The sequence below is a fragment of the Staurois parvus genome, unplaced genomic scaffold (assembly GCF_062004578.1).
Source record: "Staurois parvus isolate SC_StPar_1 unplaced genomic scaffold, SC_StPar_1.0 ptg000818l, whole genome shotgun sequence".
Taxonomy (NCBI): domain Eukaryota; kingdom Metazoa; phylum Chordata; class Amphibia; order Anura; family Ranidae; genus Staurois; species Staurois parvus.
This window is the reverse complement of record NW_028318614.1, coordinates 2,338,954-2,366,092: the sequence shown is the minus strand read 5'-3', so window position 1 is coordinate 2,366,092 and position 27,139 is coordinate 2,338,954. Positions and strand designations below refer to the sequence as shown.

General features: G+C 42.1%; 1 protein-coding gene across 1 annotated transcript in view; it reads left to right on the top strand.

Moving 5' to 3' along the window:
• ANO3 (anoctamin 3) overlaps positions 1 to 27,139 on the top strand; it is a 475,402-nt gene that overhangs the window by 274,450 nt on the left and 173,813 nt on the right. The window contains exons 8-10 of the mRNA XM_089654966.1: positions 6,070 to 6,201; positions 22,595 to 22,701; positions 24,814 to 24,869. Coding sequence (XP_089511092.1) covers positions 6,070 to 6,201; positions 22,595 to 22,701; positions 24,814 to 24,869 — 295 coding nt within the window. The remainder of the gene's footprint in view (positions 1 to 6,069; positions 6,202 to 22,594; positions 22,702 to 24,813; positions 24,870 to 27,139) is intronic.

Here is a 27,139-nt window from a genome sequence, read left to right as displayed (position 1 = left end):
TCACCTAAAGCCAGACACCTGAAGCTCAAAAAAGTTTTGAAGTTTTTGAGCTACTTTTGTAGCTTGATGAAGGCAGATTATATTTGTATAGATTGTGTATTTTTGAAGCAGCTAAAAACAGAAACACATAGCAGCAAATGATGTAACAGATGATTTTTTTCTATATTGGTTAGCCAATTACTGCAGGTGGGCGGCAGCTACAGGCTAGGTGGTGTACCCATATATTGCCACCCGTTTCAGGGTTTTCAGACACAGCACTGGTGTGTTAGCAGGATTCAGCCAATGATTTTGGCTCTATACCTGCTGATCGGCTGTGGCCATTCACAGGATAGAATTCTGTGTTTACAAACACACAGAACTCTATACATGGACAGCGATCTGGCTGTTTCTTCTCCCTGAAATCAACTCTGAATTCAGGGAGAAAAATCTGCCAGATCTGTGAGTATAGGCAGCACACATTATACTTGTTAGGCATACAGTTAACACCTTGATTGTGCCTAGATGTTAACCCCTTCCCAGCTAGTGTCATTGGTACAGTATTATCACTTATTACTGTATTAATGTCACTAGCGTTGTCTGTGTCAGTTAATCAGTTACTGTCCCTCTAAGCCAGTGTCTGTTAGCACCAGATTGCCTGCCACACTATCACTATCACACTCTAAGTCTCTGATTACCACCATTACTAGTATAATAGCATCTATAGCTGTGTAAATTCTAGTATATATATCATAATTTGTAGACACTATAACTTTCACACAAACCAATTAATATACACTATTGTAATTTTTTTTTACCAAAGACATGTAGCAGTATACATTTTGGCCTACATTTCTGAAGAAATTAGAATTTATTGGATATGTTTTATACCAGAAAGTAGAAAATATTGGTGTTTTTTTCCAAAATTTTGGTCTTTTTTCATGTATATAATAAAAATAAAAAAACGAGCAGCGATCAAATACTATCAAAAGAAAGCTCTATTTGTGTGAAAAAAATTTAATGTGCATACAGTGTTCCAAGTGCGAGCAAATGCCAGTTAACATAACAGTGCTGAATAGCAAAAAATGCCCTGGTCATGGAGGGGGTAAAACCGTCTGGAGGTCAAGTGGTTAATACAAAAACGGCAATGCTCCAAAACGCTTGGAAATTGCTGTACAAACATGCACAAAATTGCACATACAATGCAAGACAAAACGCCCCAAAAAAGGTACAAATATGTCATGCTCAGGTGTGAATATAGTCTCTAAGCACACTGACAGCTTGTTTCACACAATACTGTAGAACTCAGTAATATATGGTACAGCATGTAGACCTTAGGAGACCTCATGCTGCAGGGCCCCCGGGCTGGTGTAGGAAGCATGGTAAGAAAAACCTTACGTATTGCTCATAGCAACCACACAGCATACAACTTTTACCAATTAGTTAGGACAATGATCCGAATAATTTGATGGATTGCCATGGATAAAAATAAATGTTACCTTCAGTATATGTTTCATATACAGTATCTGCCTGCCATGTCTCTGAAGGTCCTCGTTTCTCCAGAGCATAGTATATCTAGTAAGAGTTAATCACATTCAACTGGACTTCTGTAATGTTGTAGACCAGGGTTTCTCAACCAGGGTTCCATGGAACCCTAGGGTTCCTCCAGAGGTTGCTTGGGGTTCCTTGAGCAACAAGCAATTTCTGCCTCTCAGATAAGTTCCCACTGACACCAATGATCCTTTTAGCTATCTGTAAGGGGGTAATTCTTTCCAATGACAACAAGTGTAGGGAGCATTATTCTCAATTATCTTCTTGCTCATGTATCCTGAGTTGTAAATATAGAAATTATTAGCAGGGGTTCCCTGAGACTGGAAAGTTAGTTCAAGTGTTCCTCTGTGTTCAAAAGGTTGAGAAAGGCTATTGTAGATGGTTCATAGCTTATCCAAGTCACTTCTTAAGTTCTATAAGTGTCAGGAAAATATCACATCATTTATATCCACATAGGTAGTACCAACCAGTGCTTTTAAGTGTCTTATCACCATTACTCTACCTTTTAAATAATAGATGAACTTTTGATGTTTTTAATATAGGTTCTCTATTAACCACTTAAGACTTAGTGGTTTGCCCACACTATTACAGTACAGTCTTCATTTCTACAGATTACTCTTTCCATACATTTTTAAAATAATTGAATAAGTTCTTCATAAACAATCTGTTTTGCATGCCCCTCAATTATGCTTCAGCAGGATTTCTAGTGAAATAATGAATTCAAATTATTCTTCAAGTGCATAAATTCACAACTGCTTGTAGCCCTTACCCAGAACTGCTTGTGCCTGCTTACCTTAGCAATCCTTAGAATGCAAATTCAAGCTTGTAAAATGCATAAACCTAACTTGCCAAAAGCCTGGATCATGACAACCATGCATTAATTAAAGCTTTGATTGTAATTCATTTAATTATATTTGGAATATAGTGAATAAATCATTAACAATAGTTTGTACAGGTATATTGGGTACCTGATAATGATGATGTAATTATGTTTATTGTGCTAACTCATGTTATATTGGGATGACGGGGTGACTGGGCTAGGAAGAGAAGGAATTGGCCATGCTGCATGAGTGCTTCCATTATACCTTTATAAGAGCTGTTTCTGTAAGAAAGGCTATAGAAGCAAGGCAATGATATTGTAGTAGTTTGAGATGCCGAAGTTCTGGGCATCCGTCCCATCACCTTTACTTCACCCTTGGGATTCAGATCAAATTTATAGTTCAATACAATTTATCACTGCAAACAAGAAGTGAAAAATAAGCCCACACAGTTCTACCTTTTGTCTACATGTTTTGGTTAAAAGAAATACAAAAATAAATGTTATGTTGAAGAAGTATTCCAGGTAAATTTACCCAGGTTAGTCTAACTTGATTCCTCCTGAATTCGCTTTTAGATGGCATCTCCATAGACCTGTAAGTGGCCAGTTTGCTAAAACATTAATTTTGTTTTTTTTTAAAGCTTATGCTTGTTCAAATGTTGAAAAACAAAATCAACATGGGGACAGTACTTACATTGAATGAGAAGTGTCTCCTATGTCGGTGGCTGCTCTCATCTTTTAGGTCCCATGCACACTGGATATTTTTAATGTGGCTCTTAGAGGCATCTGGCTTTTTTTTGCCTCTAAATGCCCTTGCATATTAGTCTATGTGCCCATGAAAACATGCAGCGTTTTGGCAGAGAAAATACTTGACGTGTGTAAATATTTCTAAACATGCATTAACACTAGGTGTGTTTAGCACTTGATAGTTAATTAATTTCAGTGGCCAGAATAAATTATTATGGCCAATTAAGTTACACCTAAACGTTAACGTGCCTAAACACATTATAAGTGTCAAGCGTTTTTTTTCTGCCAAAACACTCTTCCAGGAGGAAAGGTGTGCAGCACCCTCCTATTTAGCTAGGGGGAGCTAGACTCCAATTGTTAGGTGGGGCAGGGTAGCAGCCTGGGAGGAATAGCTAGTAGGGGTGAATTTGTGGTAAGGAGCTGAGAGGCCAACCCTGTGCAATTTCCCCTGCTCTAGAACTTTGGAGAAAGTCTAGAAGCAGTGGGTGGATCTAAGGAGTGGCTGATATGCACTTTTGAGGAAGCCTAGCCAATCCCCAACAGGAGGCTTGGCAATGGGCCAGGACAACCCTTAAAAGTGACTGAGCCTACTCAGCAGAAGGAGAGTTCGAGAGGTAGACAGAGAGAATGTGAGGTTGGAGGCAGGAGCTTGTGAGGGGGCCCAGATGGAGAGGGGCAGACAGCTGGGTAAAGAAGAGAATATATCTAGGGTCTGGGGTGGTTCCCCAGGAGAGGCTGGAGAGCTCTTCTAGAAGAGAATCTTTTTTCATGGACTTGTATATAGTTGCCAGGGAGTTATCCTCAGTTTTTGTTCCTTGGGCATCCCGTATACCGTAACCCTATCCAAGTTGAAATTTTCCCAATAAAACATCAAAACAAAGCTCAAGGACTGGTTACTGACTCCTGGATGCAGGTCTGTGTGAAAGTGCCTGGCTGTGCAGAGCTATAGGAGGACCCAAATCTTTTGCAGCTCCTAAGGGGGTAGTGCTATGGGTGTCTAGGAGAGATGGCAAAATGTCCAGTGTGCACGAGACCTCAAACCTTCAGTCCTCTGCCCTCCTGCATTCCCCAGCAGTGGTAATCTTCTGGTACTATCGGGCTTATTATGAGCCACTGGACCTGTCAAAAGGCACTCATCAAAAGTGCAGACTATGGCCACCCTTTCTGCCCCCTCCTCCTTTCATAGAAGCTGTGCTATCAGTTCCCACAATGAAAAGTGCTCTGTGAATGGAAGAGGCAAACCTTTCTATCATCTGCTTGTCCTCTATTCATGGAGTGCTTTTTCATTGCTGAAATCTATAGTACAGCTGCTGTGAAATCTAGTAGCTCGTATAACTCCCCCCCTTCCCCACAGCAAATGATTACAGCAGGGGAATGCGGGGGGGGGGGGGGGGGGGTGTGTGAAGGTGGGGCAGAGGAATGAAGACTTCACCAAACACAGCAGCCACCAGCACAAGGGCCACCATCCCCTTAAACGTGGGCTCTATGGTTTGCATATCCAACTGTAGCTGATTAACTCATGTACCATAATTCACATGTGGGTATTTGGCTACATAACATTTTTATTCCCCTACCATAAAGTGCAAAATAAAATGGGAAAAGTCACATTCATTTCTTGGAAGCAATCTAACCCTCTTTTATTGTAGCATCTGAAATATTAACTGATTTTTTTTTTTCAGTTTTCTCCTTCCAACTGTCAGTTTGTACAGTACATTTGTACAGCATGGTGCTGGCAGTTTTCAGCATGAGTCTCCAGGTGCTAAGACCCAGTGTGTATAGTGTAGCTGGCCAGGGTTTTAGAAGGTAACAGTGTATGCCCTGTTTCTAGTACAGAAATCAATTTGGAAATCCAATTTTTGTGCATTGTCACAGGAACAGGAGGCGAAGCAAAGTCTGCCAATGGGGATACCCAGTGACAACTAATTAGGAGGGGATATCCTCTTGCTTTCGAGATATTGCCTCTCACTTCCTGGTATGTCTCTGGGATAGACCTTAAGAGGACACAGACAGAACAAAAAAATTGAGGTCTTACCTAGGGATGAGCTTTGGATTCTGATGAAAGTTCGGATTTTGCTTGTTTAGCATTCAGCGAACTAAATGGGGTGCAGAGGGAAATGATCCCTTTAGCTGAAATATTACTACCATTACTAAACTTGACATCTTCCTGATCAGGCTAGTTGTTGGGATGCCAGCTCTTAGGTGGGTTTTGATGACACATCCCTTCCTCATTGCCTTTTTATGTGAAAGGGCAGAAAGACACATGGGAAGTAGGTAGCTATGCAAAGAAGCATAGAGAAGGCCACCAATAGTCATTCAAAATATCGCAGACTGTCAAGAACGTCATAATCAACGCTATCCAAGCAAAATCTTAGTTTGCAAATTTGTTTGGTCATCTTTAGTTTTGGGCAAAGAACATTTGAAGAGCTAAAGTGAACTGAAAAGTTGTTGGGTGGTCGAAAAGTGTTGATTGAGTTTGAAGCCTAAGGAATTGTTAAAATTACATTTGTTAGAATTAATTAGTTGTGTGAACTGCTGTCACAGGGAAAAGAACACTAAATATTGCAGGACAATGACAAAAGCAAACCTGTAGAATGCTCAAAACATAACTTCAGAGGCAAAACCACATCTACAAGAAAAATACATATCTATGCTTTTATTGTATTAATTTTTATGAATGGCAATTTGTATTAACTCTATTATTTTTCTATTTACTTGCTTGAAATTTTCTTCCTAAAAATACTGCATGTTTAAACCTCAAGTTTACTAAAGCTACAGACAGGAGCTTTTTTTGTGAACACACAACATGTCAAACCTAAAAGAACATTGCTCATCACCCATTATATCGGTAATGTTCTCCTTTAACATCCCATTCCCCCTTGCACCGTGCACAGAGAGCATAAGATTGAGCTGTTTTATAATTCTCTGTCCAAGGTCATTTCAGATCAAGTTGATTTTTATAAAGCATTTCTTCGTTTTAGTTTGCAGAGGAACATGAGGCAACTTAAAAGCTGGCTGCCTAGAAACCCAATGAAGCTTGACAAGGAAGCCCTTCCAGACCTAGAAGAGACGGATTGTTATACAGCTCCTTTTAGCCGAGCCCGCATGCACCAGTAAGTAAATAACAGTAAACGTGATGTGTTCATTCTTCGTTACGCTGAATCACAAGAAAGCACTTGGGTTATATGTCAGCAGTTTTACAGATTTAAAGGGCCTAGTGGTGCAGCTAATTTGGCAGAACATTCTCTATAGGTTTATTTTTCAGGAGATAGGTATGAGCTATAAGATATATTGAAAAATAAATCAGAAATGTGAAAAAATATCCCATACTTTCCAGCAGCCCCAGAAAATCCTAAAAACAGACTGGGTTCTTATAGTTAAAACTTTGCCGCTGAGTCCATTCAGGGTAAAGTGACAGGGCCATTTTAAACATCAACCCCAGACTAATGTATAATAATCCTACTGGCACTCCACTCCATGGAGCTCTTGTAAAAAAGCCTTTGACCTTCATGACCTATGATGCAGTGCTTGAGCTTAGTGACCGATTGTCAGGCCCGAACACTGTCCCATGAGAAGAAGGACACATCATCAGCCCTGTATAAGCATCAGCACCATCTGACAAAACTTACACAGGCTTGCTGTCCCCATTGTCTTTACTTTCTGTCCTGGTGATACTGATCATTGGTTTGAGGAAATATTTCCAATGGGAACAGTAACAGAAATAATATTTTTATGTAGGATGAAGACCTCTGTCAAGTTTTTTTTTCTATCTTTTCCCTCAATGGTAAGAAATTATTCAGTTCCTGCTATATGACACTGGCTGTCATGCTAATCCGTTAGCTTCCATACTGTCTTGGTCACTGACATAGACCAAGTACTGTATGCGACCAGCAATATCAGAAATATGCAGACTTGTTCCAGGGCTGAGAGTCAGAAAATAATGAAGCCTGAGGATCAGCGTAACAGTCAGATCTTCAGTAGGAGGTCAACAATGACAAGCATACATACTGTTCTGTGTTCATATATTATAATCATATAGCCGTGTAGGGGAATGCAACAGGTTCACTTGGCATCTGCGGAACAAACTCACCATTCCTTTGCTCTGCTGGATGGTGTTATAGAGTGAAGAGAATATCCAATACTTCTGGGTATGGGAAGCATGTGACTTCACTGCAGTAAAAGTATTTTGGCCACCAGGACAGGAAGTGAAACCTCCCCATTGGGGCTATGGGCAGCTAAAAAAATGCAACAGGGGTTATAACCAGAGCTTTTCATCTCAGAAAATAGGTGCAGGAACTTAACCACGAATCCCAAAACCCCTCTCCCCCTGCACACAAACACACACACCCTCCAAACCACATCAAATAATAGGTGTAGTCAAATTGTAAGGAGTGTAGAGTTCAAAGGGGTTACACGCAGAGTGCAGCATTCAGCCGTCTTCCACAGATGCTTATCTCTGCACCCCCCATCCCTATTTCACTTTCACCCCTTTTCAGCTCTGGCCCCCCACCTGCCCCCATCTTTTCCCATCTCCCTCCTTAAATGCTCCACCAACTTCCACATGTCTTACTTTTGTTGCTGTATTAGGATGAAACACCTAGTACGTCCCTGCAAGGCTTCGCCTCTCTCACTTTCAGGGAGATCATCCAGTGGGGGTGTCGGCATCTGCACTGCAAGTTGGGAACCTACATCTCCCTTGTACCCATCCTGCACCCAGTAGGTGCTGCTCAGGACATCAGATCTGCTGCTGCAGAGCTGCTGGAAGACAAGCTGTCACTTGTAAACACATAAGCCGGAGCACAGGGCCTGAGCCAGAGGTGGTGAAACTGAGTTCAAACACGTTCCAGCTGACAAAAAAGCCCTGGTTATAACACTTTGGGAAATGCAAAGAGCAACCATCAGCACTACAGACAGTCAGGGCTCTGTCCTCGGCAGAAGTGTTAGGAGACTGACTTGTGATTTCCTGTTAACGACTTGGCTTGCTCCTGGACCTGTCTGCTCTGTTTAACCCTGACATGGCCCCGGCTTGCCTAATGGATCTTCTCCCCTGCTCTCTGTGTATGACCTCGGCTACCCCTTTTGACTACGTCTGCTCCGATCCCCACCTGGCATCTGACCTTGGCTCAAACTGGTTATCCTGTGATCCTCTGTTCTCTGGAAGACCTGCATACCTCGCACAGGTGCCCCCTGCCTGCAGACCCCATCTCAGCGCATCAGCCGTGCTCCTGGGCGGAATACCAAACAGACACTCCCACAGGCGACCTGTGCTACTCTGGTCCTGACTCCTGCTTTCCCACCTTTAGGGGAGTCTGGAACTTAGCCGCAAGGGAAGCCCTCTCTCCACTGGCCTCTGTCACCAGGTATGTGATAGACAGCCTCAGGTAGTGCTCCCCGTCTGTCTCACCAGACCCAGGAAGAAACTGACCATGAAGAAATCTTCAACATATTGGCCTTGCTGCCCACTTCAGATAGGGTAAATCCTTAAAATACAGGTTAGAACAAAGACAAAAAGGGAGGGTGCAGCAGCCTAGTGCATTATCATGAGACCATTTTATTGTATAAGAATATAAAATCCAGTATACTCACAAGAGTGAACAACTGCAAGCACAAAATTAATCTGGTCCCTATGCTTGAATGATACTCATCCACGAGGGAGTAGCTTATGTGTTTCAAGGGCAGTGCCCTCTTCATCAGTTCTTAAAAACAGGTCTCAGTTCAACTCAAAAACTAATTAGGTGCATTAACCATAGCAACCAATCAGCATTGTATTGGTTCCTTCGGGAAAGTGAATTCTAATTAGCTCTTCCTATCCTAACCTTTTCTTCTACTTCCCTTTCACCCATTCAGCGGTTATTAAAAAGATAAATACACTGTTTATGGGTATGACAACCAGTGGATCTAAAACTGCAGTCTGTGCCAGCACCAATCGTGTCAACCCTTTGTGTCATCATGCCACTAAAGACTTCTAGATCCTAAGAGGACCCCACCGCTGGGCAGTCAACTGGGTGACGGGTACCAGAAGAAGAACCCACCTCCCCTGCAGCAAACATTGTTGAAAACTTGAGGTTCAGTGCATCATATGACTGAAGATCTAGGTAAGTATTTTCGGCTTTCAGATTACTTTATTTTTCAACTAACTCAACAAATAGCCGAGGAAAGCTATCCCCAGCTAGCTCTTAAGAATTAAAAACTCTTTATTGAATAAGATCATATACATACAGTGGGGATCGAAAGTTTGGGCACCCCAGCTAAAAATTTGTATTAATGTGCATAAAGAAGCCAAGGAAAGATGGAAAAATCTCCAAAAGGCATCAAATTACAGATTAGACATTCTTATAATATGTCAACAAAAGTTAGATTTTATTTCCATCATTTACACTTTCAAAATAACAGAAAACAAAAAAATGGCGTCTGCAAAAGTTTGGGCACCCTGCAGAGTTAATATCTTGTGCTGCCCCCTTTGGCAAGTATCACAGCTTGTAAACGCTTTTTGTAGCCAGCCAAGAGTCTTTCAATTCTTGTTTGAGGTATCTTTGCCCATTCTTCCTTACAAAAGTCTTCCAGTTCTTGAGATTTCTGGGCTGTCTGTCACGCACTGCTCTTTTAAGGTCTATCCATAGATTTTCAATTATGTTGAGGTCAGGAGATTGTGAAGGCCATAGCAAAACCTTCAGTTTACGCCTCTTGATGTAATCCCCCGTGGATTTCGAGGTGTGTTTAGGATCATTATTCATTTGTAGAAGCCATCCTCTCTTTAACTTCAGCTTTTTCACAGATGGCATCAAGTTACCATCCAAAATTTGATGAAATTTTATTGAATCCATTTTTCCTTCTACTCGTGAGATGTTCCCTGTGCCACTGGCTGCAACACAACCCCAAAGCATGATTGATCCAACCCCATGCTTAACAGTTGGACAGAGGTTCTTTTCATTAAATTCTGTGCCCCTTCTTCTCCAAACGTACCTTTGCTCATTCCGGCCAAAAAGTTCAATTTTAACCTCATCGGTCCACAGAACTTGTCTCCAAAATGCATCAGGCTTGTCAATATGTTCATTTGCAAAGTTCAAACGATGATTTTTGTGGTGAGGACGTAGAAGAGGTTTTCTTCTGATGACTCTTCCATGAAGACCATATTTGTACAAGTATCTCTTTATAGTGGAATAGTGTACCACAACTCCAGTGTCTGCCAGATCTTTCTGGAGGGATCGTGCAGTCAAACGTGGGTTTTGAATTGTTTTTCTCACAATCCTGCGAGCTGTTCTGTCTGATATTTTTCTTGGTCTTCCAGATCTTGCTTTAACTTCCACTGTTCCTGATGACTGCCATTTTTTAATTACATTCTGAACAGAGGATATTGACATCTGAAAACGCTTTGCTATCTTCGTATAGCCTTCTTGAGAACAATTGAGAACAATCCATGACACTGGCAGGTCTCAGCTTTGCAAAGGGGGCAGTGCATGCTATAAATTCTGCAGGGTGCCCAAACTTTTGCAGACGCCATTTTTTTGTTTTGTTATTTTTGAAAGTGTAAATGATGGAAATAAAATCTAACTTTTGTTGACATATTATAAGAATGTCTAATCTGTAATTTGATGCCTTTTGGAGATTTTTCCATCTTTCCTTGGCTTCTTTATGCACATTAATACAAATTTTTAGCTGGGGTGCCCAAACTTTCGATCCCCACTGTATGTTTTACCCTTGAAATAAATAGTGGGATAGTGAAGAAACTCAGCAACAAAAACTGCCAGTTTTATACACCCTCACAATGTATTTGATTTGAGCTAGCCAGATAAGATATAATTGAACTTCTGAGGCTTTGTTTATTTTGTTGTTGAATATCTCTTTATTGCAAACCTTTAAAAGCACTAAAAACTTCAACTTGTAGGACCAACTAACGTGATAATCTATATTGAACATATTTTCTCTCTGAAAATAAAGACTGTTTCATTTAACACAGAGATTGTTATTAAATTGAAAAGATAACGATTTTGTAATTTAGTTGGGTTTATCACATTAAATTCCCTGCCAGCCTACTGCTAAGTAGATCTAAATCACAATTAGGTTTATAGAAAAGAACAATTTCATTTTCAAAAGTTTTTATTAAAGTTTTATATAACACAGAGATTTGTACAGGCTGTTTAATGAACATTGAAAAAGTATAATTCACATTATTTTGAGATAGAGTGTTTATAGGATACAAGTTAATATTCAGTTACTTTTATTAATACAAATCTGATTTACTAAACCTATATAAGAGAGAAAGAAATAAGTGAAAACACAGGATAGAGGAAAAATAAGTACTTTGAGGGAAATGAGAACTTTGCAGTACTGCATAATGGTTGAGTATTACTACTGGTGCTCGTTATGCAAGCCTCTGAGTCAGCCAACTCAAATCAATTACTATGTGGCTATCTTATCTTACTGGTTGTTAAAAGAGAAGTATGGGTTTAAAAAACCCATACTCAGTTTTCAATCTTCACTAAGCACAGAGCCAGTAATTGTCAATCATTTGCTCTTTGCTTTGCCCCTCCAGCACTCACTGGATTGCCGAGCTGTGGAGGATGCGAGAACGGCTGACCCAGGCTTTCAGAGGCTAAGCCAGCTGCCGGTCCAGGCTCGGAATCTTTCCTGAGCCTAGATCGGCTGAGTGATGTCAGCCAACAGTGGACTTTAGCCCGGAGTTGGCTGAAAATGGGTCACAGGAGTGCAGAATGAACTATAGACAAAATAGCTTTGGACATACTTCTCCTTTAAGGCTAAACTCCAGACAAAAAAATACACATATGAAATAAATATGTGGGAGCTGTTTTTTCTGCAAAAGGATTTTCATTTCTGAAGATCCTGTCCTAAGATTCACACAGCTCAGCCTTGTCTGGCAGGCAGGTGAACTAATTTTTCTGTGATGCATTTAATGAATGCTTACAGGTCAGGTCCCTCTCCCAACCTGTTTCTGGACTGTAAAAGGAGAAGCAGCATACTTGTGAGCTAATCCCTCTATCATTCTGCCCTCTCATCCAATCAGCATGCTCCTTGCACTGTAGCACAACTGATCGGCTATTTGTGCTGCTTTTCCCTCCCCTTCTCTGAGCTCTGCTATACAGGGAAATATACTTCCTGTCTTAGACTGGCTAAACTCCACTGGAGGAGCAACAGAAACACCTTTGGACAGCAGCATTGTCAATCTGGGGAGACGGTAGTGTTGGTTGTGCTAGTAGATTTAGATGAACTTTAAGTGACTAACAAAGTTGAACTCCAGCTAACACAGTAGAAACAGAACTGAAGGTGAGGAGGAGACCTTGCTATTCTTTACAGCCCTATGAACTTTATTCGCATACGGAATACCTTTACATAAATGGGCTTTGAAGAGCATGAAGGGAGGAAGAGGGAAATTGACAGCCGTGGGCTACAAAGGTCCCATCTAACAGATCACTTTCAGCAAGCAATAATCCACCTTGCATAGTACTTCAGACATGCCATTTCATTGTAATATAAAGTTGTCAGTGTTGGGTTCTCTTACACTTAAAGTTGCGTTTCTTAACAGTTTTACACTAGAGGACCTCTTGAAATAATTTTTAGGTCCTGGGAAACCCTTACTAAAACCAAATCCTTGGGGGTCAGTGGGAAGAATTACCACCGTACAGTGGTGGTCAGAATGCCACTTCTTTAAGTCAGTGGCTTGGAAAAAATATACAAATAAGAACTTCTGCCAGTAACATCAAGCCCCTTGTTTCTCTCTTGACATGTTTACTTTTAAGTTACCTTCATCAAAAATTATGAAGCACTTGCTGCTCCGACATTTAATTTGATGAAGCTTCCATGAGTTTGTATTTATAAAATCCAATCTGTTTCATGCACACAGATCACACAACGCCCACATAAAGCTGTTGTAATTCACTTGCAAAGTATTTGTTGGAGTGATTGTACCACTGGGTATTTATATCGAAGCAGATTTTACACTTGTCTTGTTATGAAACATGATACAGTTATCACAACCACCCACTCAGGATGGATAGATTCCACACAATATCAGAACACCCATTTGCTGGAATTGTCATGTGAAATATATCTTCAACAATTATCTGAGAATGAACAGAAAAGCCTCTTTTTATTCATGCAGTGCTCAGCTCTATATGACATTTGGGGACTCTTTGGTTCCTTGGGTTCCTCAAATGATTTATAACTTAAAGAGGGCCTGTACTGTGCCCAAAGTTGTGTCCAAAAAGGCCAAAGGACTAGCACTAGTATTGTCTGTAGGCTCCTTACAGCTGATCTTTTTCTTGTCTTGCTGTACACTCTGTCTCTGGGTGTAGATAGCCATCTTGGTAGAGGCAGGATTTTGCTTCCTCCTTTCAGAGAGAACCCCTAACCCTGATGACTGATGATCTGAGGATTAGGTGAATATTTAAGAAGCAGGAGAAGTATAGAAATCTCTGACCTATGGAATGCATAATATAGAAGCATGGGAGGTACAGCTTCCTCTCCATCAAGGAGAACAGCAGAGCAGTGACATCACGCCAAATTTCATGAGACTAGCACTTAGATGCACAGTATCTCAGATGATTGCACACTGCAGATATACAGCTATGACACAGCGTTTAGAGCAATGGGGTGGGGGGGGGGCACTAAAAGCAGAAAGCAGTAGGCTGCAGTACTAAAATGGGCTATGAAGTCTGTGTTCAAGTGGTAAACTGTGATGCAAAGTGTGCTGCACTACAATAACTAAGGAAAACAGCAGGATAACTAGTAACTGAAGGCAGCTTGGGTTGTGGAAGCCTCTCACCAAGTCTGTAACTTTAGTAGAGTGAAGAACGGTCTCTTGTTTGGGGGCCCCCTGGTTCTCTTGGTTCCTCTGGGAACGGAAAGATACCGGACATGATTCCATGATATGTCTGCCTGCAGAGTCTGCTCTCCTGCTAGTCAGCAACACCAGCGATCTGTAGTCCTTACGTCTGGCTCTCCGATGCAACATGACCCAGCTTATACCCTCTGATTCCTGCACCAGTGACCAGCACACGTGCTTCCTCTAACACTGTCTCTCTCCTCCCTTCTGGAAATTCCCAGGCTTTTGTTTATATAGGCTCCCGCCCGTTCACCAGCTCTTCTGGGAAACATAGTCTGCTTTCAGCCTGTCCATGCACAATATACCTGTCTTCAGCATACAAGTTCAATAAAACCTTGCTATACTCCAGTCCATAATAGCCAAATAATAAGGTTAATCAACATCAGCAAACAGTGCAGCGTGATATATATATGCCTGGAGGGGACCTTTGGAGTAGTTTTCCTACAGATTCAAGTCTATGTCTCCCTGAAACACGGACTCTGAGAACTGGAGGACCAGAATACAGATTTGGGGTCTCTGTGCCTAAACAAGCATTGACTGCTTCAACCCCCCTCCTAGACTCAGGGCAGAGCTTAATATAATCAGCTCAAACAATGTGATGCTGAGGTCTCTTGCTGTAATCTGCTTATTAAGGTGTTATGTGTTTACTGTGTCTTTGTCCCATTGTTAATTGAGTCACCTGTTGTTTCTGTCTGTTGGCTAGTCCTCCTGGAGGTTCCTACATTATTGGAGTAGTCCTGTGTCAACTTTACCTCATTACCTAATCAGTATGGGATGTTTATCCCAATGTGTATTATTTGTTTTTATTGTTCATGTGGTGACGGCCCCTATTTCTGAAGTGTATAAAACCTGTATTTCTGTTAAATAAAGAGTTCCAATTTTGCACCTAAGCTAGTGTCCTCTAGTTCTTGGATACAATGTCCAGCTATAATACCTTGTTCCTGTGTCCCAGCAGTGAGTAAGCAGTTCTCTGATGGAAGCACCCAGGTGGGGTGCCAGGCGGTTCATCACATATATATATATATATATATATATAGTAAAAGAAGAACAACTCAATTACCACCCTATACCCAGTACCTTTTATTACTAGTCATTGTTTTTTGATAGTTTTATACGGAGGTACAATCAGTTTTTTTAATTAAATCAAGTGATAATGTATTTTCTGAACTCATTTGCCTCTGCAGGCTTTGGGGTTGATTGAATAAAACTGGAGAGATTTTTTTTTCCAGAATATTCAGGCTTTTTAGGGACACTCATCCTGGTGACAACCAAGGATTCCCTTACTTTAGAGTGATTTTCTCTCACTCGCTGTTTGGGCTGTGGGACAGGCAGTGAAGGTAAATTGTCCTGATGGGGCACAGATGGCAAAAAACTGACTGGGATTATAACCCTTCGCTTACTCGATCAAAAATGGGAAACAAATTTGCCTTTAGTTCTACTTTTAAGTATCTAAAGCCAAACTTTTTGTTTTTCATTTTTACAAGAGCAAGGAATGGTTAAAGCCTTTTAACTAGCAATAACGCCTGCAGATTGCTATGACCAGCACTACTTTTTAATCAATGAGAGACTGCTTAAACCCCTACACAGTGGGGTTCATTTACAAAAGGCAAAAAGACTTCACTTTGCAAGAGCATTTTCCCCTAGCTTAGTGGATGTGGAGGAGCTGTGCTGACTTCCACTATTCAATTATATGCAAACAAAAATACTGACTTTTGTTTTATCCTTGCACATGATTTTTTTGCAAATTTTCACTGCATTCACTAAGCTTAAGAAAAATATCCTTGCATAGTGAACAATTTGCCTTTAGTAAATCTACCCCCTAGCACAATAACTAAAAATATATAGAATAAGCACACCGCACCCAAAAAATTAATTTGCACTAAAGTTGTATTCAACTTTTGTAGAAGCACTGTAGTACAATAAGTACAGTTATCCAAAGAATATTACATCAAGCAAAATACAGCAAGAGTATTTGCTACACTGTAAATTCCAACATATATCCAAAAAATACATGCATCTACATGGGCAAGTGAACACAAGTCATGGCAGCTGTGAACACATACGAGACGCTAGTACCTCAAATTGAGTAGTGAGATAAGAAGCAGAAGCGGAACCTGGTGAGAAAAGGGAGGTAGAACCCAGCATTTCAGAGATGAGAGGACCCATTTTCTCAAGGACCTTCTTATGGCTTACCACCAAAGTATCAGCTCCAAATACATACTCACCGGCCACTTTATTAGGCACACCTTGCTAGTACCAGGTTGGACCCCCTTTTGCTTTCAGAACTGCCTTAATTCTTTGTGGCATAGATTCAGAAAGGTGTTGGAAATATTCCTCAGAGATTTTGGTCCAAATTGACATGATAGCATCACACAGTTACTGCAGATTTATCGGCTGCACATCCATGATGCGAATCTCCCGTTCCACCACATCCCAAAGGTGCTCTATTGAATTGAGATCTGTTGACTGTGGAGGCCATAGAAATACAGTGGACTCATTGTGAGATGTTTAGAGCTTTGTGACATGGTGCATTAACCTGCTGGAAGCAGCCATCAGAAGATAGGGACACTGTAGTCATAAAGGGATGGACATGGTCAGCAACAATACTCAAGTAGGCCGTGGCACATAAACAAGGCTCAATTGGTACTAAGGGGCCGAAAGTGTGCCAAGACAATATCCCCCACACCATTATACTACCACCACCAGCCTGAACCATTAATACAAGGCAGGATGGATCCATGCTTTCATGTTGTTTACTCCAAATTCTGACCCTACCATCTGAATGTCGTAGCTGAAATCGAGACTCATCAGACCAGGCAACGTTTTTCCAGTCTTCTATTGTCCAATTTTGGTAAGCCTGTGCGAATTGTAGCCTCCATTTGGTGTTCTTAGCTGACAGGTGTGGTCTTCTGCTGCTGTAGCCCTTCTGTTTCAAGGTTCAACATGGTGTGCATTCAGAGATGGTGTTCTGCATACCTTGGTTGTAACGTGTGGTTATTTTAGTTACTGTTTCCTTTCTATCATCTTGAACTAGTCTGTCTATTCTCCTCTGACCTCTGACATCAACAAGGCATTTTCCTACACACAACTGCCGCTCACTGGATATTTTCTCTTTTTTCTCTGTAAATGCTAGAGATGGTTGTGTGCGAAAATCCCAGTAGTTCAGCAGTTTTTGAAATACTAAGACTAGCATGTCTGGCACCAACAACCATACCACGTTCAAAGTCACTTAAATCCCCTTCTCTTCACCACATCTAGATGCCTAAATGCATTAAATTGTTGCCATGTGATTGGCTGATTAGCAATTTGTGTTACCAAGCAGTTGAACAGGTGTACCTAATAAAGAGGCCTGTGAGTGTACAATGGCATCTACTCCCCCTATCTGGTGTAATCGCACTTCTGGTTCAGGTTCTATTGCTACTGTATGTTATGCTCTATGTGATATGACTTGGCTATTTGTACCTTCTATACTTATGTATATGTTGAATAAAACATTATTGCAAAAACATTCTTTGGATGTGGTGTGTTTTTATATTTCCAACAATGGTTAAACCCCCTTTTCTTTTTCCATCTGCCTTATTAAAGAGATTTCCCCTTACTTCCTGCCCCTTAAGAACAAGAAAATGGGAGATAAATTCCTCTTAGACCATTATCACTGGAACTAGTATCATAATTGTACAATTTCCTCTTTGTTCTGGTGACAACTCAAACTAATATTTTGGTTAGTGTCTCACTTTTAACCTCGGTGACAGTGGTCACTAGGGCAGTTAGAGAGAGTCATTTACCCCAGTGGAGATAAAGACAGGAATAAAAACCTGAAGGGGGGGTTCTAACCCTTTTCCACTCTATCCAAATTTAAAAAGGAACAAAATTGGCTTTAGATAGACCTTAAAGCAGCACTTAAACCTCAAACATGAAATGTGAACAAAGCATATCTCTTTATAGTGTGTGCTTGTCCTAATTAAGAGCACTAGGTGTCATTTCTGTCCACTACTTCGTTCCTCTACTGTCAGCATGAATCACTTCTGACAAGTTTTCCTGACACCAAGAGAAAAATGGTGACAGGGGAGGGACCTCCAGCAGATTGACAGCCTCAGCTCTATTCCTGTGAGCTGTATAAAGGGGGTGTGTTTCTTCCCCTCCAATCAGCTCTTAGAGCTCTCCTCGCTGAGCTCTACAGTGTGTAATTTCAGCTTTCCACCTCCAGTTTTGTAAACTCTCAGGCAAGCTTTATAAATTCTGGACTTTGATTACACTCAGCAAGCAGATACACAGGTACAACTTATGTAGAAGGATTTGTTTCATCTCTTGTGTATAACCTGAGACCAGTCACTTTACTGGGTATACAGTGCCTTGAAAAAGTATTCATAACCCTTGAAATTTTCCATATTTTGTCATGTTACAACCAAAAATGTAAATGTTTTTTTGGGGATTTTATGTGATAGACCAACATAAAGTGTTATTTACAAATAAATATCTGAAAAGTGTGGTGTGCATTTGTATTCAGCCCCCCTAAGTCAATACTCCGGGAACCGCCTTTCGCTGCAATTACAGCTGCAAGTCTTTTTGGGGATGTCTCTACCAGCTTTGCACATCTAGAGAGTGACATTTCTGCCCATTCTTCTTTGCAAAATAGCTCAAGCTCTGTCAGATTGGACGGAGAGCATCTGTGAACAGCAATTTTCAAGTCTTGCAATAGATTCTCAATTGGATTTAGGTCTGGACTTTGACTGGGCCATTCTAACACATGAATATGCTTTGATCTAATCCAGTGGTTCTCAACCTGTGGGTCGCGACCCCTTTGGGGGTCGAACGACCATTTCACAGGGGTCGCCTAAGACCATCGGAAAACACATATTTCCGATGGTCTTAGGAACCAAGACACTGCTCCTCTATCCGTCTCAGGCGATGTGTGGGCGGGATGACATGCTGCCCCTGTCACCTGGCCACACCTCCGGGATCACTCAACAGCTCCGCCTCCTCACCGGTGATTGGCCACCGGAACTGTATCTCAGGAGAAGCACACAGGCGGCCAATCACCGGCGAGGAGGTGGAGCTTGGAGAGGAGGAGCCGAGCGGCAGCGCGTAGATCAAAGAAGATTAAGTGAGGGAGCTGCCGGAGCGAGTGAAGAGGAGAGCGGCCAGAGAAGGAAGACAGCTGATTGGTAAGTGTCTGTACCGTGCAAATTTTGCTGCTGCAGCCAGGTATGCTGGCTGTAGATGGGAGAGGGAGGGAGCGAGCCCAGGCTGGAGCAGGGGTCAGCAAGGTAAGTATCATTGGTGTCAGTGGGAGGAATAGTGCCCCATCATTGGTGTCACTAATACCAATGATGGGGCACTATTTCTCCCACACATACACCAACGACGGGGCACTATTCCTCCCCACACTGACACCAACTATGGGGCACTATTCCCCCCCCACTGACACCAACGATGGGACACTATTCCTCCCCCCACTGACACCAACAATAGGGCACTATTCCTCCCCCCACTGACACCAAGGATGGGGCACTATTCCTCCCCCCACTGACACCAACGATGGGACACTATTTCCCCTCCCCCCCACTGACAACAATGATGGGGCACTATTCCCCCCCTGACCCCAATGATGGGGCACTATTCCCCGCCCACCACACTGACATCAATGATGGGGCACTATTCCTCCCACACTGACACCAATGATGGGGCACTATTCCTCCCACTGATACCAATGAAGGGGCACTATTCCTTCCACTGACACCAATGATGTGGCACTATTCCTCCCACTGATACCAAAGATGGGACACTATTCCTCCCACAGACACCAATGATGGGGCACTATTGCTCTCACTGACATCAATGCTGGGACACTATTCCTCCCACTGACATCAGTGATGTGGCACTACTCCTCCCACTGACACCAATGATGGGGCACTATTTCCCCCCCCCGACACCAATGATGGGGCACTATTCCCCCCCCACACACACACTGACATCAATGATGGGGCACTATTCCTCCCACACTGACACCAATGATGGGGCATTATTCCTCCCACTGATACCAATGATGGAGCACTATTCCTCCCACAGACACTACTGATGGGGCACTATTCCTCCCACAGACACCAATGCTGGAACACTATTCCTCCCACTGATACCAATGATGGGGCACTATTCCTTCCACTGAAACCAACGATGGGACACTATTCCTCCCACTGACATCAGTGATGTGGCACTATTCCTCCCACTGACACCAACAATGTGGCACTATTTCTCCCACTGATACAAATGATGGGACACTATTCCTCCCACTGATACCAAAGATGGGACACTATTCCTCCCACAGACACCAATGATGGGGCACTATTCCTCCCACAGACACCAATGCTAGGACACTATTCTTCCCACTGATACCAATGATGGGGCACTATTCCTCCCACTGATACCAACGATGGGGCACTATTCCTCCCACTGACATCAGTGATGTGGCACTACTCCTTCCACTGACACCAATGATGTGGCACTAGTCCTCCCACTGCAAAATTACAGTTATGAAGTAGCAACGAAAATAATTTTATGGTTAGGGGTCACCACAACATGAGGAACTGTATTAAAGGGTCGTGGCATTAGGAAGGTTGAGAACCACTGATCTAAACCATTCCATTGTAGGTTTGGCTGTATGTTTAGGGTCGTTGTCCTGCTGGAAGGTGAACCTCCGCCCCAGTCTCAAGTCTTTTGCAGACTCTAACAGGCTTTCTTCTAAGCTTGCCCTGTATTAGGCTCCATTCATCTTCTCGTCATCTCTGACCAGCTTTCCTGTGCCTGCTGAAGAAAAGCATCCCGACAACGTGATGCTGCTACCATGTTTCACGATGGGGATGGTGTGTTCAGAGTGATGTGCAATGTTAGTTTTCACACATAGCATTTTGTTTTTAGACCAAAATTTTAAATTTTGGTCTCATCTGACCAGAGCACCTTCTTCCACATGTTTGCTGTGTCCCCCACATGGCTTCTTGCAAACTGCAAACCGGACGTCCTAAGGCTTTCTTTCAACAATGGCTTTCTTCTTGCCACTCTTCCATAAAGGCCAGATTTGTGGAGTGCACGACTAATAGTTGTCTTGTGGACAGATTCTCCTACCTGAGCTGTAAATCTCTGCAGCTCCTTTAGAGTTACCATGGGCCTCTTGGCTGCTTCCCTGACTAATGCTCTCCTTGTCCGGCCTGTCAGTTTAGGTGTACGGCCATGTTTTGGTAGGTTCGCTGTTGTGCCATACTCTTTCCATTTTCAGGTGATGGATTGAACAGGGCTCTGTGAGATGTTCAAAGCTTGGGATTATTTTTTTATAACCTAACCTTGCTTTAAACTTCTCCACAACTTTAGTCTTGACCTGTCTGGTGTGTTCCTTGGCCTTCATGATGCTGTTTGTTCACATAATGTTCTCTAACAAACCTCTGAGGGCTTCACAGAAAAGCTGTATTTATAATGAGATTAAATTACACACAGGTGGACTCTACTAATTAGGTGACTTCTGAAGGCAATTGGTTCCACTAGATTTTAGTTAGGGGTATCAGAGTAAAGGGGACTGAAAACAAATACAGGTCACACTTTTCAGATATTTATTTGTAAAAAATGTTGAAAACCATTTATCATTTTCCTTCCACTTCACAATTTTATGCCACTTTGTGTTGGTCTATCACATAAAATCCCAATAAAATACATTTACATTTTAGATTGTAACATGACAAAATGTGGAAAATTTCAACGGGTATGAATACTTTTTCAAGGCACTGTATGTAAGGGTTTACAACCACTTTAACTCCCCTTACCCATACCATGTTTTTATTCCACTTACCTCTAATGCCCTAGTGCTCTTCAAAGCACATGCTCACCCACACAGAGACTCCAGCACCACCATCTTAGTCCTCTTCAGCTGGCTGCTGCTTTCGGGTGTAGGTAGCTAGCTCCAAAGACTTGCCAGACCTGCCCCCTGGTCCACCCACCGGACTCCCCAGATCTCCCCGGGGCCACTCCATGTGCTGATCCTGCAGCTTCTTAGGAAATGTAAGTATCCCAGGATGCTGCGGGACCATGTTCCTGTCATTCTGACCTAGGCCGGAATGCTGGTGAGGGAAGGACTAAAGATTTTTAAAAAGATGGAAAAGAAAACAAAATTCTGCAATGCTGCTTGTGTAGTGTTAAAGCAGAACTAACTCATTTTTGGGAGTTTTTTTCTACTTTATGGTACTCAAATACATTTTTTGAATGAATACATAACTGGACTAAAGAGTGTTTTCTAACAGTGTTTAAGTGTTTACCACTTCTACCTGGCAGCACTAGGGTCGTTGGTTTGAATTCCAACCATGGCACTACTTGCATGCAATTTGTATGTTCTCCCTGTGACTGCATAGGGTTTCTCCCACAGGCCAAAGACAAGCTGGTAGGTTAATTGGCTCCTGTCTAAATTGGTCCTAGTATGTGTATGCATGGATTTGAGTTAGGATCCTTAGATTGTATGCTCATTACGAAGTGATGTGAATGTACAATATATACTGTATGTAGAGCACTGTGTAAATTGACGGCACTATGTAAGTACCAGTAATAATAAATAACAGTGGACCTGCTGTTCCTGTAAGCCCTGGTACTAGCAATGGCTTTTATGACAAACATTTTTATCTTTCTAACAGCTTCACGATAAACAATAAAGAATCATTCTTCAGTAACTCAACACGGAGTCGGATAGTACATCATGTATTACAGAGAACAAAGTATGAAGATGGAAAATCGAAAATGGGTAAGATTGCTATTCTTTTCATTTTAGTTACAAAATAAAATGTAGAATACGGAGACTGCTGCAGAATTCACTTCTTCTTATAGTGAACATATTGCTTCTTTTTATTGAGCATACCTTTCAAGATATTATTCCACTATTTATTTTAAAGTGGCCATGTCACTTCAGGGTTAAAAAACATACAGTATAAACCCAAACTGTAGTTGTAAAAAACATTCTTTGGATGTGGTGCGCTTACTAGAAGATACTACCGACTTGAAGACCAAGCATTTACTGGCACGTTTTGTTTACAAGTTTAATTCAGTATGTTCTGCTAGAAAATTACTTATAACTCCCAAACATTATATAGTTTTTTTTAGCAAAGACCCTAGAGAATGAAATGGTAATTGTTGCGATTTTTTGTGTCACATGGTGTTTGTGCAGCGTTTTTTCAAACGCAATTTTTTTAGAGAAAATACAATTTAACAAATTGAAAAAAAACAAAAACACAATATATACCCACATTGTTTTGTAAAATATGAAAGAGGATGTTACGGCGAGTAAATAGATACCTAACATGTCCCGCTTTAAAATTTGTGCACGCTCATGGAATGACAGCAAACTACAGTGCTTAAAAATCTCCTTAGGCGACGCTTTGAAAAGATTTACAGGTTACCTGTTTAGAGTTACAGAGGAGGTCTAGCACTAGAATTATTACTCTCGCTCTAACGTTCACGGCGATACCTCACATGCATGCTGCGAACATCGTTTACATATGCATGTGCAACTTGCGTATGCATTCACTTCTGCACGCGAGCATGGAGGGATGGGGGCATTTGTAAACATCCTTTGTAATAGAAATAAACATGACAGGTCCTCTTTAAGGAGAGATCTGGGGTCAAAAAGACACCAAATATCTCCTTTCTCTTTTTTAAAGCAAAAGATTAAAAGAAAGCAAAAAATGTTTAAATCCGGCCCAGACTGGACTTGACATCATGATGTCACTCCGGTCCTCCAACACCATGGAGGCGATTAGAGACCATAGAATCTCTCATCGCCTCTAGAAGCAGCTGGCCACACCGTTGATCGTTTCTTGAGCGCACTGCTTTTAATGGTAAGCCCAAGAAAAAACACTGAGCGGCGGGAAGCGGGGGACATCCCCTCCCGCCAATACGGAAAGTGTTCCAGTGGCTAATGAGCCAATTAATCAGAAAGCCAGCTGTCGGCTGAAAAAAAGATACCGGGGTTATGGCTGATATCTTCAGCCATAACCCCAGTAAACCACTTGAAAACCACATTGTTTATATACGTATTGCAGTCTTGAACTTGCTAGATCAGCCTTTCTCAATCTTTTCAATACAGAAGAACCCTTAAATTAAATTTCTGGTCTCAGAGAACCCTCACTAAAAATTGCTATAGCTACATCTCATGATACATTAGTGTGATGGTCACTGGGAAGAATGCTCCTTACAGATAGCTAGAATGATCAATGATGTAAGTGAGAACTTATTTGAGAGGCAAAAATTGCTCATTGCTCAAGGGACCCTAGAAACCTCTGGAGGAACCCTAATTGAGAAACTCTTTACTGGATACCTATGTTGACGTATCTCTTAAAACTCCATGAAATGGCGACCTCCTCCCCCTGGCCACTGCAGGTACTAACGTTTTGGGTGGGTTGAATACTTGCTCCTCCTGCCGCATGCTGTGATTGATCCCACTAGCTCATACTATAGGTCCATTAATGAGTAAGAAGCCAGCGGGAGGGATCTCAGCATGTGTCAGGGGAGCGTTTCTGGCTGTGTGTGCTCTAAGTGGGAAAATAGGAATGTATTCGCCAGCAGCTCCTGCGGTGTATGCTCCAATTTTAAGCACTCCTGTCAGTGGTAAATGATTTGACCCAACCCTCTAACTGCCACTTTTTTTGGATAGCTTGGTTTGTTAAAGGAAACTGAAAAATAACAGACTTACCACGAAACAGGTTTACAAGCATTTTTCCCTTGACTAGTTGTGCAGACCCGCTAATACTTTTTCAAGCATTTAAAACGTAACTGAATATTTGAAATTGTTGTGAGGGCAAAACAACATTTTCTGAAATGTGGATCCTGAACTGCCATAAATGTATTTGTGTCCCCACAGGCATAAGTAGATTGCTCGGTAATGGAACATATGAAGCAGCTTTTCCACCACATGAGGTAAAAATGTTGTTTACTTATTTCTAATGTTCTTTACAAGCCGAGCTATTAGTGTTGTGAAAAGAACAAATCTTTAAACCTGTTCTGGAATGCATTTCTGTTTTTAACCCCTTTTACGACTGCCCAACACATTCGTGCAGCGGCGAAAGGGTGGGCCTCAATGCCCACATGCTGTACATGTGTCCCTGGGTGGCCATGTTGTACATGTGTCCCTGGGTAGCAAATGTGCTAAGAGCGCGATGTCCCAGCATAAAGGCCAAGCTGTGAAAGACCATTCTCGTTCAGTAGCCAGAAGGTAGCCAGATCATTGTGAAATCCTATGACACATTGGTCTGCTCTTTCCCACCCCCTGGCATTCAGAACTACATATGATTTGGAGCTTCAATGGCTGAAAGAACAGACATCCAATGAATGTCTGTTCATTGGGCCAGGGACAGTCATGATGGGGAGGAAAGAACTAGATAATGCTGGATGTCCTCCAGCCAGGAAATTTGGATTTACCTGACTTGCTGCAGCTTCAAAAGCACACTGTAAGAAGATTCAAGATATTTGCGTAACTCTTTACTAGAGTAGGAAAGCATCCTTTCCCTTTGCCAAGAACCATCCCTGTTTCAAGGGGTCTATCCCCCTGAATAGGCTCCACAGAAACTGCCCTACTATTAACTCACTAGAATGTATGTTTATATAAATACAATAAAAACTGAACTTTTACATTCTTAATCAGCTAACCCTTTATAGTTATTACATTTTGTACCACTTGCCCCTCCGTAATAGATTGTAAGCCTTCGCAAGCAGGGCCCTCCTAGCCTTCTTGTATTCAATTGTATTGTAATTATACTGTCTCTATACTGTAAAACGCTGTGCAGTCTATTGACACTATAAGCCAAGTATAATACTTTATTTTGACTTCTACAATCTGTGCATTACACCATCCTGACCTGCACTTTACACCTTCTGGACCTCTGCACTGTGTTAAACCCTCCTGACCTCTGCACTCTGTCTAGTACACCCTCCTGACCTCTGCACTCTGTCTAGTACACCCTCCTGACCTCTGCACTCTGTCTAGTACACCCTCCTGACCTCTGCACTCTGTCTAGTACAACCTCCTGACCTCTGCACTCTGTCCGGCACACCTTCCTGACCTCTGTATCCTGTGATTTACACACTCCTGACCTCTGCACTCTGTATATTAGACACTCCTGACCTCTTCATCCTGTGTGTTACATACCCCTGACCTCTGTACTCTGTACATTAAACACTCCTGACTTATGCAATCTGTATGCTACACACTTCTGACATCTGCATCCTGTATTTTACAGACACCTGACCTCTGCACTCTGTACATTACACACACCTGACCTCTGCACTCTGTACATTACACACTCCTGACCTCTGCTCTCTGTACATTACACACTCCTGACTACTGCATTCTGTGTGTTACACCCTCCTGACCTCTGCAGTGTATGTGTTAGACACTTCTGCCATCTGCATCTTGTGTTTTACCCACTCCTGACCTCTGCACTCTGTACATTACGCACTCCAAACCTCTGAACTCTGTGTGTTACACACCCATGACCTCTGCATTCTATACATTACACACTCCTGACCTCTTCATCCTGTGTGTTACAAACTCCTGACCTCTGCACTCTGTCCGTTACTTCTGACCTCTGCACTGTATTAAAGTCTCCTGACCTCTGCACTCTGTTTGGTACACCCTCCTGACCTCTGAACTCTGTCCGGTAAACCTTCTTGACCTCTGCATCCTGTGCTTTACACACTCCAGACCTCTGCACTCTGTGTGTTACACACTCCTGACCTCTGCATTCTGTACATTACTCACTCCTGGCCTCTTCATCCTGTATGTTACATACCGCTGATCTTCTGCACTCCCTACGTTACACACTCTGCATTCTGTGTGTTACACCCTCCTGACCTGTGCAATCTGTGTGTTACACACTTCTAACATCTGCATCCTGTGCTTTATAGATGCCTGATCACTGCACTCTGTACATTACACACGCATGACCTCTGCACTCTGTACATTACACACTCCTGACTTAGGCATTGTGTGTGTTACACCCTCCTGACCTCTGCAATCTGTGTTTTACACACTCTGACATCTGCATCCTGTGCCTTACCCACTCCTGACCTCTGCACTCTGTACATTATACATTCCCTTGACCTCTGCACTCTGTGTGTTAAACACTCCTGACCATTGCATTCTATACATTACACACTCCTGACCTCTTCATCCTATGTGTTACATACTC